General features: G+C 41.3%; 1 protein-coding gene across 3 annotated transcripts in view; it reads left to right on the plus strand.

The window, feature by feature from the left end:
- Window positions 1–16077, plus strand: part of cntnap2a (contactin associated protein 2a) — a 766983-nt gene that overhangs the window by 636903 nt on the left and 114003 nt on the right. For all 3 annotated transcript variants that reach the window (XM_061965507.1, XM_061965508.1, XM_061965509.1), the window contains one exon: window positions 269–439. In XM_061965507.1, the coding sequence (XP_061821491.1) occupies window positions 269–439 (171 nt within the window). The remainder of the gene's footprint in view (window positions 1–268; window positions 440–16077) is intronic.

The raw sequence follows: 16077 nt of genomic DNA on the forward strand, positions 1-16077 counted from the left end.
CAGAGCAACATTTTCTCTCTTTTCGCCTCCTCGGAATGAAAAGAAATGATGACATTGTGCTCCTGGTTTTTTGAAATCATGATAAATGTTTCATTAGATTCAGTATTACAAAGAGAAATGATGAGTTTTCATTTTAATTAAATATGGCACATATAGAAATTGGGCTTTGATAATAGATAAGTAGATATATGGAAATTAAGAATTAAACTTTTGACTTTTTTAAATGCGTTTCAGCTGTAATTCAGTGGATTGCCATGTGTTTTCACAGATAACTACTGGAACGCTGCTTCATTCACCACGCCGTCATCCTACCTCCACTTCGCCACCTTCCAGGCGGAGACCAGTGCCGACATCTCCTTCTATTTCAAGACCAGCGCACCTTATGGCGTCTTCCTGGAGAACCTTGGGAACACAGACTTCATACGTCTGGAGCTGAAATGTAAGTTACGCCCACACACAAATCAATAGACAGAGAGCAATTATGCATCCATGGGGTAATTGAAATTCATTGCTAATTGCGTTAATAGTGTGAGTTGTGTTAAATCCACTGACAAAATCCAATCACCCGGGCTTTCGTTGCCTGTGTTTTACCCAACACAAAAAACATTTCAACCTCTCCAAAATTCTCCCCCATAAGCTTTTAATGCCATGACACACATGAGGACTTACCCACAGAGTGTGTGTCACCGTGATTTTGTCTGTTTTTCTCACACTTCTCTCTCTCTTGTGCAGCCTGTCAATAATTTTACTGGAAAAGAAAAATAATGCAAGCATAAATGCACACCTTCGCAGAACGCTTCTTTAGGTGCTCTTGTTCAATATTTTCCCTGTCAAAAATAATGCAAAGTAAAAAAAAAGTTACCCACTAAAATCTTGTGCAAACATCATAAAACCTTTATTAACAAGCAATGATTTAAGTTGAACATTCCTAAAAGCCTGATCTACTAAAGATTGTATTAAAACTAGGGCTGTCAAAGTTAACGTGTTAACTATAAGTTCCAATAACAGCACAATTATTTTAATGCACGATTAACTCACACACATCCTTGTTGACCCTCGGGTATTTCCGTAGCCGGGGGAAACTTGGCTGCGTTCCATGTTACTGATGAGCCATAAGCAGGAAAATAGCGAGCAGAAATGGACAAAGAAAAGGGTACATTATGGAAATATCAGGTTCAAAGCCATGGCAAGTTGTTCTCCCGACACAGAAGGACTATTTTTTGCAGTCATAGGACATCGGCGCCTGCTGAGCGCGTCGTTCTAAGGTGGGTGGAGCTTCACTTAGAAGGTGAATTGATAACATAAAATGTAGATTGTTATTGTGACTGCTTTAGTAGAATAGCATAAAAGCTCAACAAAAATGACAGACGGTAGGCAGGAAGTCGCAAAGTGACTTTTTTTATTGCAAACACATAAGCATGTCAAGACACTTTCTCAAACAGGTCACAGTTTCTGGGGGTCCTGTTGCTGGCCGGCCTGCCTGCGTAGGGCGGGGTGTCCCTTTTTCCCTGGGTACCACACCTGCTGTTTTGGGTTGGGCTGTCTGGGTGGCTGCGGAGACAAATATAGTGTACATACAAACACACAATTATTCATACAAATATACAGTACATACAAACGTATATTCATAGGTTAATACGCGCTTACGTACGTACCATTGAACAAAAATGTAAATTGAACTCTTTTGTTTTTGCTCCCATTTTTCATGAGTTCATCACAAAGATCTAAAACTATTACTGTATACACAAAATACCTATTTCTCTCAAATATTGTTCATAAATCTGTCTGTGTTAGTGAGCATTCCTTCTTTGCCAAGACAATCCATACCACCTGTGTGGCATATCAAGATGCTGATTAAAGAGCATGATTATTGCACAGCTGTGCCTTTGGCTGCCCACAATAAAATGTGCAGTTTTACCACACGTCACAATGCCACAGATGTTGCAAGTTTTGAGGGAGCGTGCAGTTGTAATGCTGACTGCAGGAATGTCCACCAGAGCTGTTGCCCCTGAATTGAATTTCCATTTCTCTACCATAAGCCGTCTCCAAAGGCGTTTCAGAGAATTTCCTATTACATCCAACCGGCCTCAGAACCGCAGACCACTTGTTAACCACACCAGCTCAGGACCTCCAAATCCGGCAGATACAGTTCTATGATCATCTGAGACCAGCCACCCAGACAGCTGCTGCAACAATTGGTTTGCATAACCAAATAATTTCGGTTATGCAGGGAAGCACATCTGCATGCTCGCCGTCCTCATCGGGGTCTCGACCTGACTGCAGTTCGTCATCGTAACCGACTTGAGTGGGTAAATGCTCACATTCGATGGCGTCTGGCATTTTGTAGAGGGGTTCTCTTCACGGAGGAATCACGGTTTTCACTGTTCAGGGCAGATGGCAGACAGCGTGTGTGGCAGAGCGGTTTATTGATGTCAACGTTGTGAATCGAGTGGCCCATTGTAGGGGTGGGGTTATGGTATGGGTTATGGACAACGAACGCAAGTGCATTTTATTGATGGCATTTTGAATGCACAGAGATATCGTGACGAGATCCTGAGCCCCATTGTTGTACCATTCACCCAAGACCATCACCTCATGTTGCAGCATGACAATGCACGGCCCCATGTTGCAAGAATCTGCACACAATTCCTGGAAGCTGGAAACATCCCAGTTATTGCATGGTCAGCATACTCAACGGACATGTCACCCATTGAGCATGTTTGGGATGTTGTGGATTGGTGTATACGATAGCGTGTTCCAGTTCCTGCCAATATCCAGCAACTTGGCACAGCCATTAAAGAGGAGTGGACCAACATTCCACAGGCCACAATCAATAACCTGATCAACAATCTGCGAGGGATATGTGTTGCACTGCGTGAGGCAAATCATGGTCACACCAGATACTTACTGCTTTTATGACCCCTCAGACACCTAATAAAACGAAACTGCACACTTCACAGTGGCCTTTTATTGTGGGCAGCCAAAGGCACACCTGTGCAATAATCATGTTGTTTAATCAGCATCTTTATATGCCACACCTGTGAGGTGGGATGGATTTTCTTGGCAAATAATAAATGCTCACTAACACAGATTTGTGACCAATATTTGAGAGGACTAGGTATTTTGTGTATATAGTAAAGGTTTTAGACCTTTGCGCTAGGCTATACATTAAAAAATGAAAATGTCTTAATGTTATTCTGTGATTATTGCACCTACAAAAATGCTAGTACGTCAGTTGAGGAATATGGTAGGGTGGGGGGGATTTCCGGCTGGCTTAAATATTGTGTAACTTATTTTATAACATGTTCTGGTTGAGCCTTCAATTACAGAATGTTTATCAGGCTGAATATTACATTTTATTAATAAATAGAGAAGTTTAAGACATCGTCATGCAGCGATATGAATACCATTAACTTGTGTATTATGTAATGTACAGAATATTAAAAGCATTTATCAGGTAAAAATAACACATTTTACATTTCCAAACATCTTTGACAATCAAAGCATGATCATTACAATCTGCATTTTGTGTTGTTGTTGTTGTTATTGCGTTAAACTGCCTTCTAAACATCGTGTAGCTCGTCCTCTGAATGCAAGTGCTCCTAATGGAGGAATACAAATTATGTAGTTCTTGTCATGTCTCTGTAATCATGTTTTGTCTCAGTCATGTTTTGTTTAGTTTCTGGCTTTTCACTCCCTTGTCTTGTCACCATAGTTACCCATTAGTTTCACCTGTCATGTCACGCACCTGTTTTGAGTCACGCACCTGTTGTTAATCATGTCTGTGTTATTTAAGCTTTTCATTTTCTGTTGTTCGTCCTGGAGTCATAGCCTTTCTCACCCTGCTATCCTCGCGTTTCAAGCCCTGTTCACGATCCCATGCCACAGTAAGTTTGTTTATTAAGCCACAGTTAGTGTTTTGTTTAATTGTTCATAGTTTCTGCCAATGTGCAAGTTTTGTGTTTTATAGTCTAGTTTTGTACCTCCGCCCCTGTGCGCGCTTTTTGTTTGATCCTTTCTTTGTAGTTATAGTGTTAAATAAATCATGTACCCACCTTCAAGCCATGTCCGATCCAAATTCTCTTGCATCTTGGGAAAACAAAAACTCCACAGTCCAAGTCATGACATTATGACTCCAGCTAATCGCTTTCCCGCAAAGAATTTGGTCGAAGAAGGAAGTTGGGAGTCGTTAGGAGCCATGGCGGAGCGAGACCTGACGTGGGGGCCAAATGGGAAGCTTATTCCTATTAGCTCCATTTGGTCCGAGGACGAGGCTGTGTCACCGCAATCCCGGAAGCGCCGCTCCAGACCGAGGACGTCAGGGAAGGCGAGCAGACCGCACGCAGCGCTCCCGCAGGCTCCTCCCACTCCGGGCGGAAGCAGGCTGCTGCCAGCTCCGCAGCTCCAAAATGACGTCACAGACCAGGATTTTTTTTTCAACTATTTTTCTTTTGATCACTCACCTCCAGCAAAAGACTCCAATCCCATGACCATGATTCAACACTACCAAAATATGATTTTGAACATTAGATCCTGTCAAGACAAGCCACTCAAATTTCATGCCCCGCCCCCCAGGACTCAAGTCACGCCCAAGTCACAAAAAAAATTTTTTTCACCCACAAAAACACAGGTACAAAAAAGACAATTTGGACAATTTAATGGGGAAGTTTCTGCCCTCCTCCGCCCACCCCTACAGAGAGTTCCAGACCGCAGGGAGCGCGTCTGGTATCCGCCCCTTGAGGGGGGGGCTGGGGCTGGGAATTGTTCAGGTGAGGTGGCTCAGCATCACGATGTCAAGCCACAGCCTCCAGCACTGCCGCCCTCACCAGTCTTCCGACCCGTCAAGCCACAGCCTCCAGCACGACCGCCCTCACCAGTCTTCCGACCTGCCAAGCCGCAACCCCCAGCTAGGCCACCTCCACCTGCTCCAAGGCTAGCACCACGGCTAGCTGCTCCAAGGCTAGCACCACGGCTAGCTGCTCCAAGGCTAGCACCTGTCGCTGCTCCAAGGCTAGCACCTGTCGCTGTTCCAAGGCTAGCACCTGCCGCTGCTCCAAGGCTAGCACCTGCCGCTGCTCCAAGGCTAGCACCTGCCGCTGCTCCAAGGCTAGCACCTGCCGCTGCTCCAAGGCTAGCACCTGCCGCAGCTCCAAGGCTAGCACCTGCCGCAGCTCCAAGGCTAGCACTTGCCGCAGCTCCTCGGCTAGCACCTGTCGCTGCACCTCGGCTAGCACCTGTTGCCGCACCAAGGCTAGCACCAGCTCCACCACGCCAAGTTCCACGGCAGACTCCAGTACCCGCACCACGCCTAGCCGCATCATGCCAAGCTCCGGTACCAGCTCCACGCCGCCAAGCACTGCCAAGCCAAGACCAAGACCCTCCACGCCAAGTCCAAGACCAAGAAACTCCACGCCAAGTCCAAGACCAAGACCCTCCACGCCAAGACCAAGACCCACACCAAGACCAAGACCAAGACCCACACCAAGACCAAGACCAAGACCCGCCATGCCAAGACCAAGACCCGCCATGCCAAGACCAAGACCCGCCATGCCAAGACCTAGACCAAGACCCGCCATGCCAAGACCTAAACCAAGACCCGCCATGCCAAGACCTAGACCAAGACCCGCCATGCCAAGACCAAGACCCGCCATGCCAAGACCTAGACCAAGACCCGCCATGCCAAGACCTAGACCAAGACCCGCCATGCCAAGACCTAGACCAAGACCCGCCATGCCAAGACCAAGACCCGCCATGCCAAGACCAAGACCCGCCACGCCAAGACCAAGACCCACGCCGAGCTTCGACGCCTGACTTGCCACGCCGAGCTTCGCCGCCTGACGTGCCACGCCGAGCTTCGCCGCCTGACGTGCCACGCCGAGCTTCCACGCCTGCAAAGATGACGACGCGCCTGTCTCCTCGTCGGCCACGGATATGGCCGCTACCTGGTCGCCCGCCACGCCAAGTGCGCCCACCTCCCAGTCGGCCACGGATGTGGCCCGTCCCGGGTCGCCCACCTCGCCTGCTGCAGCGGCGTTCCACTCGCCGCCGCCACATGACTATGCCTCGATGGATTCGGGGCCACTTGGGCTGGCGACCCACCGCCATGTCCCCCTCCCGCCCTCCCATGACTCTTGTTAAGTTTTTTCTTGGACATCTGGGATCTGTCCGTAAGGGGGGGTTCTGTCATGTCTGTGTAATCATGTTTTGTCTTAGTCATGTTTTGTTTAGTTTCTGGCTTTTCACTCCCTTGTCTTGTCACCATAGTTACCCATTAGTTTCACCTGTCATGTCACGCACCTGTTTTGAGTCACGCACCTGTTGTTAATCATGTCTGTGTTATTTAAGCTTTTCATTTTCTGTTGTTCGTCCTGGAGTCATAGCCTTTCTCACCCTGCTATCCTCGCGTTTCAAGCCCTGTTCACGATCCCATGCCACAGTACGTTTGTTTATTAAGCCACAGTTAGTGTTTTGTTTAATTGTTCATAGTTTCTGCCAATGTGCAAGTTTTGTGTTTTATAGTCTAGTTTTGTACCTCTGCCCCTGTGCGCGCTTTTTGTTTGATCCTTTCTTTGTAGTTATAGTGTTAAATAAATCATGTACCCACCTTCAAGCCATGTCCGATCCAAATTCTCTTGCATCTTGGGAAAACAAAAACTCCACAGTCCAAGTCATGACAGTTCTACAAAATACAAAATTTGGCAAGACACCAAGGCACTGTAGGCATTTTTTTTTCATTAAAAGTGTGTTTGTCTTTTTTGTGTAGAGCTGTTTATAAAAGAATAATGTTCAAAGTTCATTTCATTAAAGCAAATTAATTGTCCACTCATGGTGTCAAAACTTGAAAATGATATGTCTAGGGTACACTTACTAGTGATGAAAAAATATATCTATCTGTGCGACTTGTCCAGGGTGTACCCCGCCTTCCGCCCGATTGTAGCTGAGATAGGCTCCAGCGCCCCCCGCGACCCCAAAAGGGAATAAGCGGTAGAAAATGGATGGATGGATGGATGGATGGATATCTGCGATTATCGTGATTCATTTTGAGTTAACTATGAACAAACTTTGATTAATCGCAATTTATTATTTTTAATCATTTGACAGCCCTAATTAAAACACGTGCATATTTGAGCAAAATAAAGAGCACAGTCCATTTAACGTGTCTCCTTTTATTTATATGCAGAATGTATGTTGGTCATCAGAACGCCCACAATACTTAGAGGAGGAGATGCAAATACAATCATTTAGCGCTCACAGTGTGATTTACCAAGATTAAAACTGTTCTGTGGCAGCTGTTTTGCATCTTTACAAACAGGCACAGCTACGCACAAATGGCTGTGAGAAAGGAGGCGATTTCTCTTCAAAGACAAACAATGGACAGATAACCCTCCGTCCTACACGTGTCAATATATTTGGACTGTCAGAAATTTAAAACAATAATAATAATAATACATAATTTTATAGCTGCTGGAGGACTTAAGGGGCTGATTAAATCAAATTCAATTATTTGTTTTGATATTTGTTTTTTCATGTAGGAGCTAAATTATTTTGATATATCTCCTATGTATATGAAAAAAATTGCGTTATCAACGTTTAATGTGTTAACGCATGTGATTAATAAAAAATTATCTTGGTATAATAAATATAGATTGTTCACAGTATTTATGACCAGATGTAAATCTGGAAGTCGGCGCCTATGGTTACATGGTGCAAAGATGAGTGATGAGAGGCGGCCAATTTTACTGCAAAACACACTTTAGATAAAACTTTTTTGGCATTGCATTGACAAACTTCACTCACAAACTGCAAATCCATCTATCCATTACCAGGACAAAATAATACAGAGAAACTCCATGTTGATCAGTTGGTTTATGTATGAATAGTCACGGTTCTTCTTTGTACTTGTCAGGTCTGTGTAATCATGTTTTCTTTTAAGTCATGTTTTGTTTAGTTATAGGACTCTTTAGTTTCTGTCTTTTCACTCCCTTGTCTTGTTTCCATGATTACCCCATTAGTTTCACCTGTTCCACGTTTGGACTCATTGTGCACTCTTGATTGTCACCATAGCAACCCATTAGTTTTCACCTGTCACGTCACGCACCTGTTTCACGTCTTGAGTCACGCACCTGTTTTCGTTAATCATGTCTGTAGTATTTAAGTTCAGTGTTTTTCAGTTTGTCTTTCTGACGACCTCACCACATTTATGCTCTGTCCATTCTTTCCATGTCCATTCTTCATGCAACTATTTTTGTCCAAGCCAAGTAAGTTTTTGTTCCATGTTTATAGTCTTTTTGTTTTTCATAGTTTGTTCTCCGCCACTGTGCGTGCTTTTCATTTGTACTTTTTTGCTATAGTCTTTTGGTTTCATAGTTTATTCTCCGCCACTGTGCGCGCTTTTTGTTTGATCCTTTTTTTGTATTTATAGTCTTTAAATAAATCATGTACCTTCATTCCCGTCTCGCCCGTGCCAACTTTCCGTTGCATCCCGGAAAAGCAAACACCCAAGATCAAGTCATGACAGTACTTTGTAAACACTTGTAGCTTGAACAGTTTCTTAAAATGAATCATATAAGTACATTGTTTAATTTCTTTACCTAATAATTTAATTCCACATACTGATATGCTAAAAGTCTTTAGTGTTGTGTGTGCATACGAATGTCTTAGGTTACATTTTTCTCTAAGGTTATATTTCTCTTTTTTCGTTGAGAAGAATTGTTGTATACAATCTGGGGTAGCAGTATATAGTTTGCTTTGTACATTCTTGATTCAATAAATAAAGGGTTTTAATGTTCTCTATATCTAGAATTGTGTATTATGCTAATTTACCTTTTTTGTAACACGATTAGTGAATATAATGTACTTTTGTAGTTTCCCCATATTTCTGCACAATACCTCAGATATGGTAACACTAGGGAGCAGTAGAAAATATGGAGTGATTTTTGTTCCAGAACATATTTTGCTTTATTCATTATAGAAATATTTCTTGCTCTTTATGTTATATATTTTTTAAATGGGAGTTCCAGTTTATTTGATCATCTATTATTACACTCAAAAATGTGTTTCCCTTTACTCTTTCAATATCTACTCCATCTATTTGTATTTGTGTTTGACTTTCTTTTCTGCTTTTACCAAATATTATTTTAGTTTTACTGAGATTCAAAGATAGTCTGTTTTTGTCAAACCATCTTTTTACTTTGTTAATTTCTTCTGTTATTATTTGTATTAGCTTCTGTGTGTTCTCTCATGAACAAAATGCTGTTGTGTCGTCTGCAAATAATACTAATTTTAGGCTATTTGTAACTTTAAAAATATTGTTTATTTATAGATTAAACAATTTTGGTCCCAGTATTGATCCTTAGGGAACTCCACATGTTATTTTTAAGAGTCATCGACGTGTATTCACCTAGCTTCACATATTGCTTCCTGTTTAAGTATCTTATTATCCAGTTCAGGGCTAGCCCTCTGATGCCATACCGTTCTAATTGAATAATTAAGATGTTGTGATTGATTGTGTCAAATGTTTTTGTTAAATCCATAAATACTGCTACTGCACACTGTTTACTATCTATTGCATTGGTAATTTTCTCTGTTAGTTCTATTATTGCCATCAATGAAAAAACATTAGCTCTGTAACCGTCTTGATTGGCTAAGGGTAGGGCCAATCAGAGGCAAGGGCAGGTCATTACGCCCTAAAACCAGGATGAAAAATCAAAACACCGCTAGCAACGGTGGTAGAAACCACATGAGGCGAGGGTCTTGTTTCAATAACTATCCCAGTGGCACAAGACATTGATACAACGTTGATTATACATACATGTACTTTAAAACTGACTTTGAAACAATGTTTCAAAATAGTTGTATTTGTAAATTGAGACAACGTTGATGTCAAACGTTGGATCTTTGTTGTTGGTTGGGAAATTACCAAATTTCAATGGTCAAATCAACGTCATTGACCTGACATTGAATAAACGTTGTCAAAAAGCATGTTGTTTCAACGTTGTATTTGTGTTTTAAAATATTGGTCGGAAAATGACCAAAATTCAATGGTCAAATCACTGTCAGAACCCAACATTGATTAAACGTCGTCAAAAAGCATGTTGTTCCAACGTTAGGTTTGAGTTGCTCAACATCAGTACCTAATTCAACAAGTTATCAGCGTTGTTTCAATGTCGTGTGCCTGCTGGGAAGTTTCTTCCAGGGTGAATCAATATAGGTGGGTTGCAATCACGTGACCTAGAGGCACATCCGGGCACTTCTGGGTTTCAGGCGATGGTCTAGGGTCCCATTAGGCTACTGTTTATTTACATGAATCAGTGCAGATTTGGGCGTATTTTGAAAGGTTTAGAGGCAAATATATACGCAATCATGAAAATAAATATTTAAAATGGGATGGAGTGAATTTTTTACACCCTTAAACCATTTATCACTACCAAGACATTATTGCTCGCCAGAACCCCACTTGATTTGACACTTACGGTATTTAGAGAAGAAGAAATTAGAGGCACACCATGTCTTTACATCTGAGGGGTCCACAAATTAAACATTAATCCGTGAAAGACAGAGTTGGACTTATTCGTGCATCGCTAAGTAACGTATTGGATTGACATAACGAGTGCTGTGCTGCTGTGATCGTGACGCTAATGAGAAAAAGGATAAGTTTGTTTGAAGTTGATTTCCTACTACGAATATTAGTCTCATCTACAAATCATGTCTGTGCTTGTTTTTATGGTGTGAAGTTCATATTTTGTCTCATTATTTAGCTATAGATGTCCCTGTTGTTCAGCATGAATGTTTGGTAGTGATATCTTTATTCAGTATATGCTGTTGAGCCGACAATAGATTTATTAATCTATTTTATTACTATTAAGGATATTTTCTTGATGCTAACAAATAGCACCAAAGATGATATAATGTGGTCATCTGTGTCGAATAAAGCACTTGGCTTTACTGCTCAACAACAACTAAGCTTTTAGTTTCTCTTATGAATATCGAGAAAGAAAATACGGTGGATTGGACCAACAATCACAATATTTATTACTGGGACTTAACATGATAGTTTATTTGCCCAACCAGGTGGTTGTAGTTGCATTTAGGTATAGCAACCACAAAAAAACACAAACTGATGCCATCTCTTGTCCTTTTTTTACATTTTACAAAGTGATCACTGCAGACACAAGTATGGTTCGATTGTATTCTGCAAGACAGTGAAAGTGATATTGTTAAAAGATATTTCCTTCCACGCACTTTCTTTTTTTTCCTCCTGACTTTATCACCTTTATGAACCATTTAGAATTTTGCCTATCATTCACAATCATTATGAGAGACAAGACGATAGATGGGTTTTTTTATGCATTCTAACTCGTACATAAAAGTCTTAGAATGGAGTCAATGGGAGGTCCTCTATTCGGCCCATAAATCCCTCTAAAAATTAATCCAAAAAGCGCCAACAATACTCCATTTACATTTTAAATATTGAATATTAATCTAGTATTGGCGAACGCGGACTATGTTTTATTACTAATATTTATTTGACTTTTAAGGCATAATTTTCCAGGAAAATATGGGTTGCACTTTCAGGTTGTGGTTCCTGTGTATTAGAAACATCACACAGTATGATGCAGGATATTTTTACACCACTGAAAAATGCAATAAAACCAATGAGCATAATTATCTATGTGCTGTATTTCATTAGATTGTGTGGTATATCAAATAGACAGGTACAGTACTGTATAAGCACTTTAATTACTGTATGCATGTTCATTCAACCCTTGTGTAACCTTAAGATTGCCAATGCACACTATCTCTTATGTTCCAAAAGGTACCCGCTAATAAAAGATGGATTATCATTTATTTTTATTTCAACGCCTAAAATCATGTCACAACTTCAGGTTTATTTATTGATTTTTTAGTTTTTTAGTTGTTTTATGGGGGTTTATGGCCTTTTTGTCAAAAATAATTGTATTTGGAAATGGGAAAATTCAAAATATGTAATATTTCTAAAAATAAGTTGTTGAGTGGAATATTTGAGGTTGGGTAATTATAGCCATGGATATGTCAACAATTCATAACAGCGTTGATTTTGATACAAGTCGACAAACAATTTTTTACAGTGCCTTCTGAGCAAGAATGAGAGAAAAAGTAGGCAGGACTTGTTTGAGTTTATTGAGTTTACGTATTTTATATATATCTGCCATGTTGTATTTAACTCCCCAATATTATTGCATTCCAGATGTTTAATGGCAATATCACAAATTTACGCTCATCAAAGCTCTGAAAATTGTGTATCATGTTTATATGGTGCTATCTGGTGGTTGAGGGGCATAATTACACCAAAACAATATTTTCTTGTTTTTCAATCGACAAGAATTACTTTTATTTGGTATTCATGGAAAAAGCATTGTATTATACCATGATTTCAGTCTGTTAAAATATATCACTTATAAAAGGAGTCAATGGGGCCAAAAGACTTTCTAAGAGAAAGTGCGAACACTTTGTTTATATCCTATAACAATGTTGAAAACAAAAACTACAATGCAATTGTTTTTTTTTTTTTACTATTTGTAAAAAAAACTCCCTAGCAATATGTTCGACTGCTAACCTTCAAACTGAACAATGAGGAATACAAGGAATGCATTTCATGCATGTTGTGGGCACTAGGGTTGGACAAGGGTTAAAGGCAAAGGAGCAAAAAAATCTCATGCTCTTAAACGTTTTTAGGGAAAACAGGAGCAGATGTTAGAAGGAAATGGAAGCATTATTGATGGCTACTAAATGTCAGGACATCTGCGCAACGTCCCTTTTTGGACTCTCTTGACGTGTCATGCAGCAGGTTGTCGTGATCCTGTTCCCGCAGCCTAAATTACTATCTGGGCGGCTACAGTGGATTTCACTCTGATTAAGAGTGTTGAAATTGCAATTAAAATCGCAATCTTCAGTTTAATCATGGCGCCGCATTATTGCGAGAAGGGCTCCTGGCACATGCAGATGCATGAACATTTGCATCTCATTGGGATTCCAAGTGGATGTGGACATTTGGTGTCAAAGGCTAGCCTGCCCATGCGCCAAACTTGCCTCTTTTTGACACACGCCAAGCTGAAGAATGACTTTGTAACAAAAAAGTGCTGTCTCTGAGCCCGTCCCTGCACCAACTTTTAAGAAGTCTGCCAAAAGCGTATGTTTGTCTTCCAACCGCGTGAAGGTCAAGGTCAAGGTTGATTTATTTATGCAGCACAGTTTTAAAACAGACTATTGCCCCAAAGTGCTGTACAGATTTCAACAGAAAAGTAAAAGACAAAAAATCACAATAAGTACAGAATATACTACAGTTAGAAATGCATAAAAATAGTGCATAATTTAACCTTTAACATGCTCAGTGGCCTTGTGGTTAGAGTGTCCGCCCACGATCGGTAGGTCGTGAGTTCAAACCCCGGCAGAGTCATGCCAAAGACTATAAAAATGGGACCCATTACCTCCCTGCTTGGCACTCAGCATCAAGGGTTGGAATTGGGGGTTAAATCACCAAAATGATTCCCGAGCGCGGCCACCGGTGCTGCTCACTGCTCCCCTCACCTCCCATGGGGTGGAACAAGGGGATGGGTCAAATGCAGAGGATCATTTCACCACACCTAGTGTGTGTGTGACTATCAGTGGTACTTTAACTTTATAAAATAGAAAGGTAAAAGATTAAAAATAATAATGATAATCAAAGTACAGAACATTCTAAAACACAGTTAAAATGCCTTAAAAAAAAAATGGACATAAAAATGTCCATACGTGTAGTATGTCCAGCTCAACTTGTGTTAAACGCCAGCGCAAATTAGTGAGTTTTTAAAGACGATTTAAAGAAGTATCGAGAGATGTTGTCCAAAATCCCCCCCCCCCCCTCCAAACATCGATTTCTTTCCGTCTTACCTTCCTACCATCTTGCATTTTGCCCTGCGGCACTCACAGTCGGACACACGATCAGAAAAAAAAAGTCTTGTGTGCATGCACTCACTCGCACATGAAACTGTATTTGCTGCAATCCAGTCTGGGCATGAAATGACTTGCATTAAGTGCCAGTAGAATAGCTGTGCCATCACAGGGACTCCAATCTCCAACCTTCTGCAAAATACACATTACGCTGACCTCGCTAGACACAAATCTGTCAGGTGGATGCTTTTCCCCTTTGAATGTCATGAGAACGAAAAAGGCATGGCCATAATTGAAAGGCTAAAGACTTAGCAGTAAAAGCTGGGCTGCTAACAGGATTTAAAGCAGTAAAGAAAGCTCTTCAAATGCAGAGATACTTTACTTACGGGCAACTTCATGGCAATGTATGCACCATTTGAGACTCCAGGCCATTGCTCCACCCCTCAGTGGGAGTCGTGCACCCAAAGTTATAAACATTCTGTCATTTTCAGATGAGGATTTTAGCTGCTGGATTGGGACTTAGAAACGAATGTCCATCTCGGCTGAGGATGGGACACGCCTTGAGGTGGATGTGTGAAATTGAAGTCCTCTTTGACTAATGTGTAAAGTTGGCTTTGATGAATAAGTAGTAGGAACTAATAAGAGCTCGGATGTCAGACCGTGTTGGGGGCATCCTGATATTTGAAAATGAATTAAAAGCACAGCAAAATAGCCTTTTAGCTCCCACTCTGCCATCCATTATAAGATACAGGAGTTTATAATGTAGCACAAATAGGACAAAGTTTACCATGGACCGTTAAATGACCCTGGGATTAAGTCAAATGTCTACTGTGTTTGTTTTGTTTTTAAAGCACCTTTAAAAAGGTAACAGGCACATGATGTGAAGGAAATTGATAGTTAAAAGGATACCATAATACAGTGTTTTTCAACCTTTTTTGACGCACAGACTTGCGTGGGCTGCGAACAACAGAGTCTCTGAATGCATCAACGTTCTGTGGTGTCCTTGATGATTTCGGTCGTCCAGAGTGTGATTGTCTGTTAGTATCTTTACGATTTAAGTTATTAACAGTCCCATGGGTTCGGAACTTGTTGACCCATCTGTAGATCATTGTGTGGGCAGGAAAGTCACGACATCCAAACCGTTCTTTGAATTGCAATTGAGCCGCGTGGATAGAATTCAGCCGAAAATAGGCCTCAACTATAAATGTCTTTTGTTCAGTAGTCCATGGCATCTCGAAGTTGAAATTTTCTAAACGTTTAGAACATTAATTCTTCTTGGTAAATCTGAAAAATAAAAATAATTGATTAATTATTTCAAAAGTTATTCAAGTTTAGGTGATGAACGCTTTTTTTGTGTCACCCTATACATACATACATTCAACCATGCATAACCCAACAGTAGTCTACCCCGAAGCCACATGTGACAATGCTAATCCTCTAAAGGAGCACTAGCCATTCACATGAGGCATTAGAGATAGGTGGTTAATAGGTATGATTTCAGTTTCTTTTTGAAGTTGGAGAATGAATACAGCATCCTGAGGCTCTCATCAAGCCGGTTCCAGATCTTTGGTCCCCTGCATACAACACTTCGAGCAGTACAAGCGGTATAGCTCGGTTGGTAAAGCGGCCGTGACAGCAACTTCAGGGTTGCAGGTTCGATCCCCGCTTCCGCCATCATAGTCACTGCCGTTGTGTCCTTGGGCAGGACACTTCACCCACGTGCTCCCAGTGCCACCCACACTGGTTTAAAAATGTAAATTAGATATTGGGTTTCACAATGTAAAGCACTTTGAGTCACTTGAGAAAAGCGCTATATAAAATATAATTCACTTCACTTCACTTCACAAGCCAGTAGACGATGTTTACCTGATTTCAGGTCAAAGTTACGAGTGTTGTGGGCATGCTGGGGACGATAGATAGGAACCAAGCTACAGAGCCTGAGATTCAGCCCGTGGATGACTTGATAGGTTAGACAAGCATTATGATAAATATTGAACTCTGTCAGTCTTAAGAGATGATAATTATGGAATAGATGTCGAGTGGGGGCATTAAACTTGGACCATGACAGGGCCCGTATGATTTTCTTTTGCATGGATTCTAATTTGCGAAGGTAGCTAGGGAAGGTGTTACAGCAGATGACATTACGGTAGTTTAGATGTGGTTCAAAGA

The sequence above is a fragment of the Nerophis lumbriciformis genome, linkage group LG07, assembly GCF_033978685.3.
Source record: "Nerophis lumbriciformis linkage group LG07, RoL_Nlum_v2.1, whole genome shotgun sequence".
Classification (NCBI taxonomy): Eukaryota; Metazoa; Chordata; class Actinopteri; order Syngnathiformes; family Syngnathidae; genus Nerophis; species Nerophis lumbriciformis.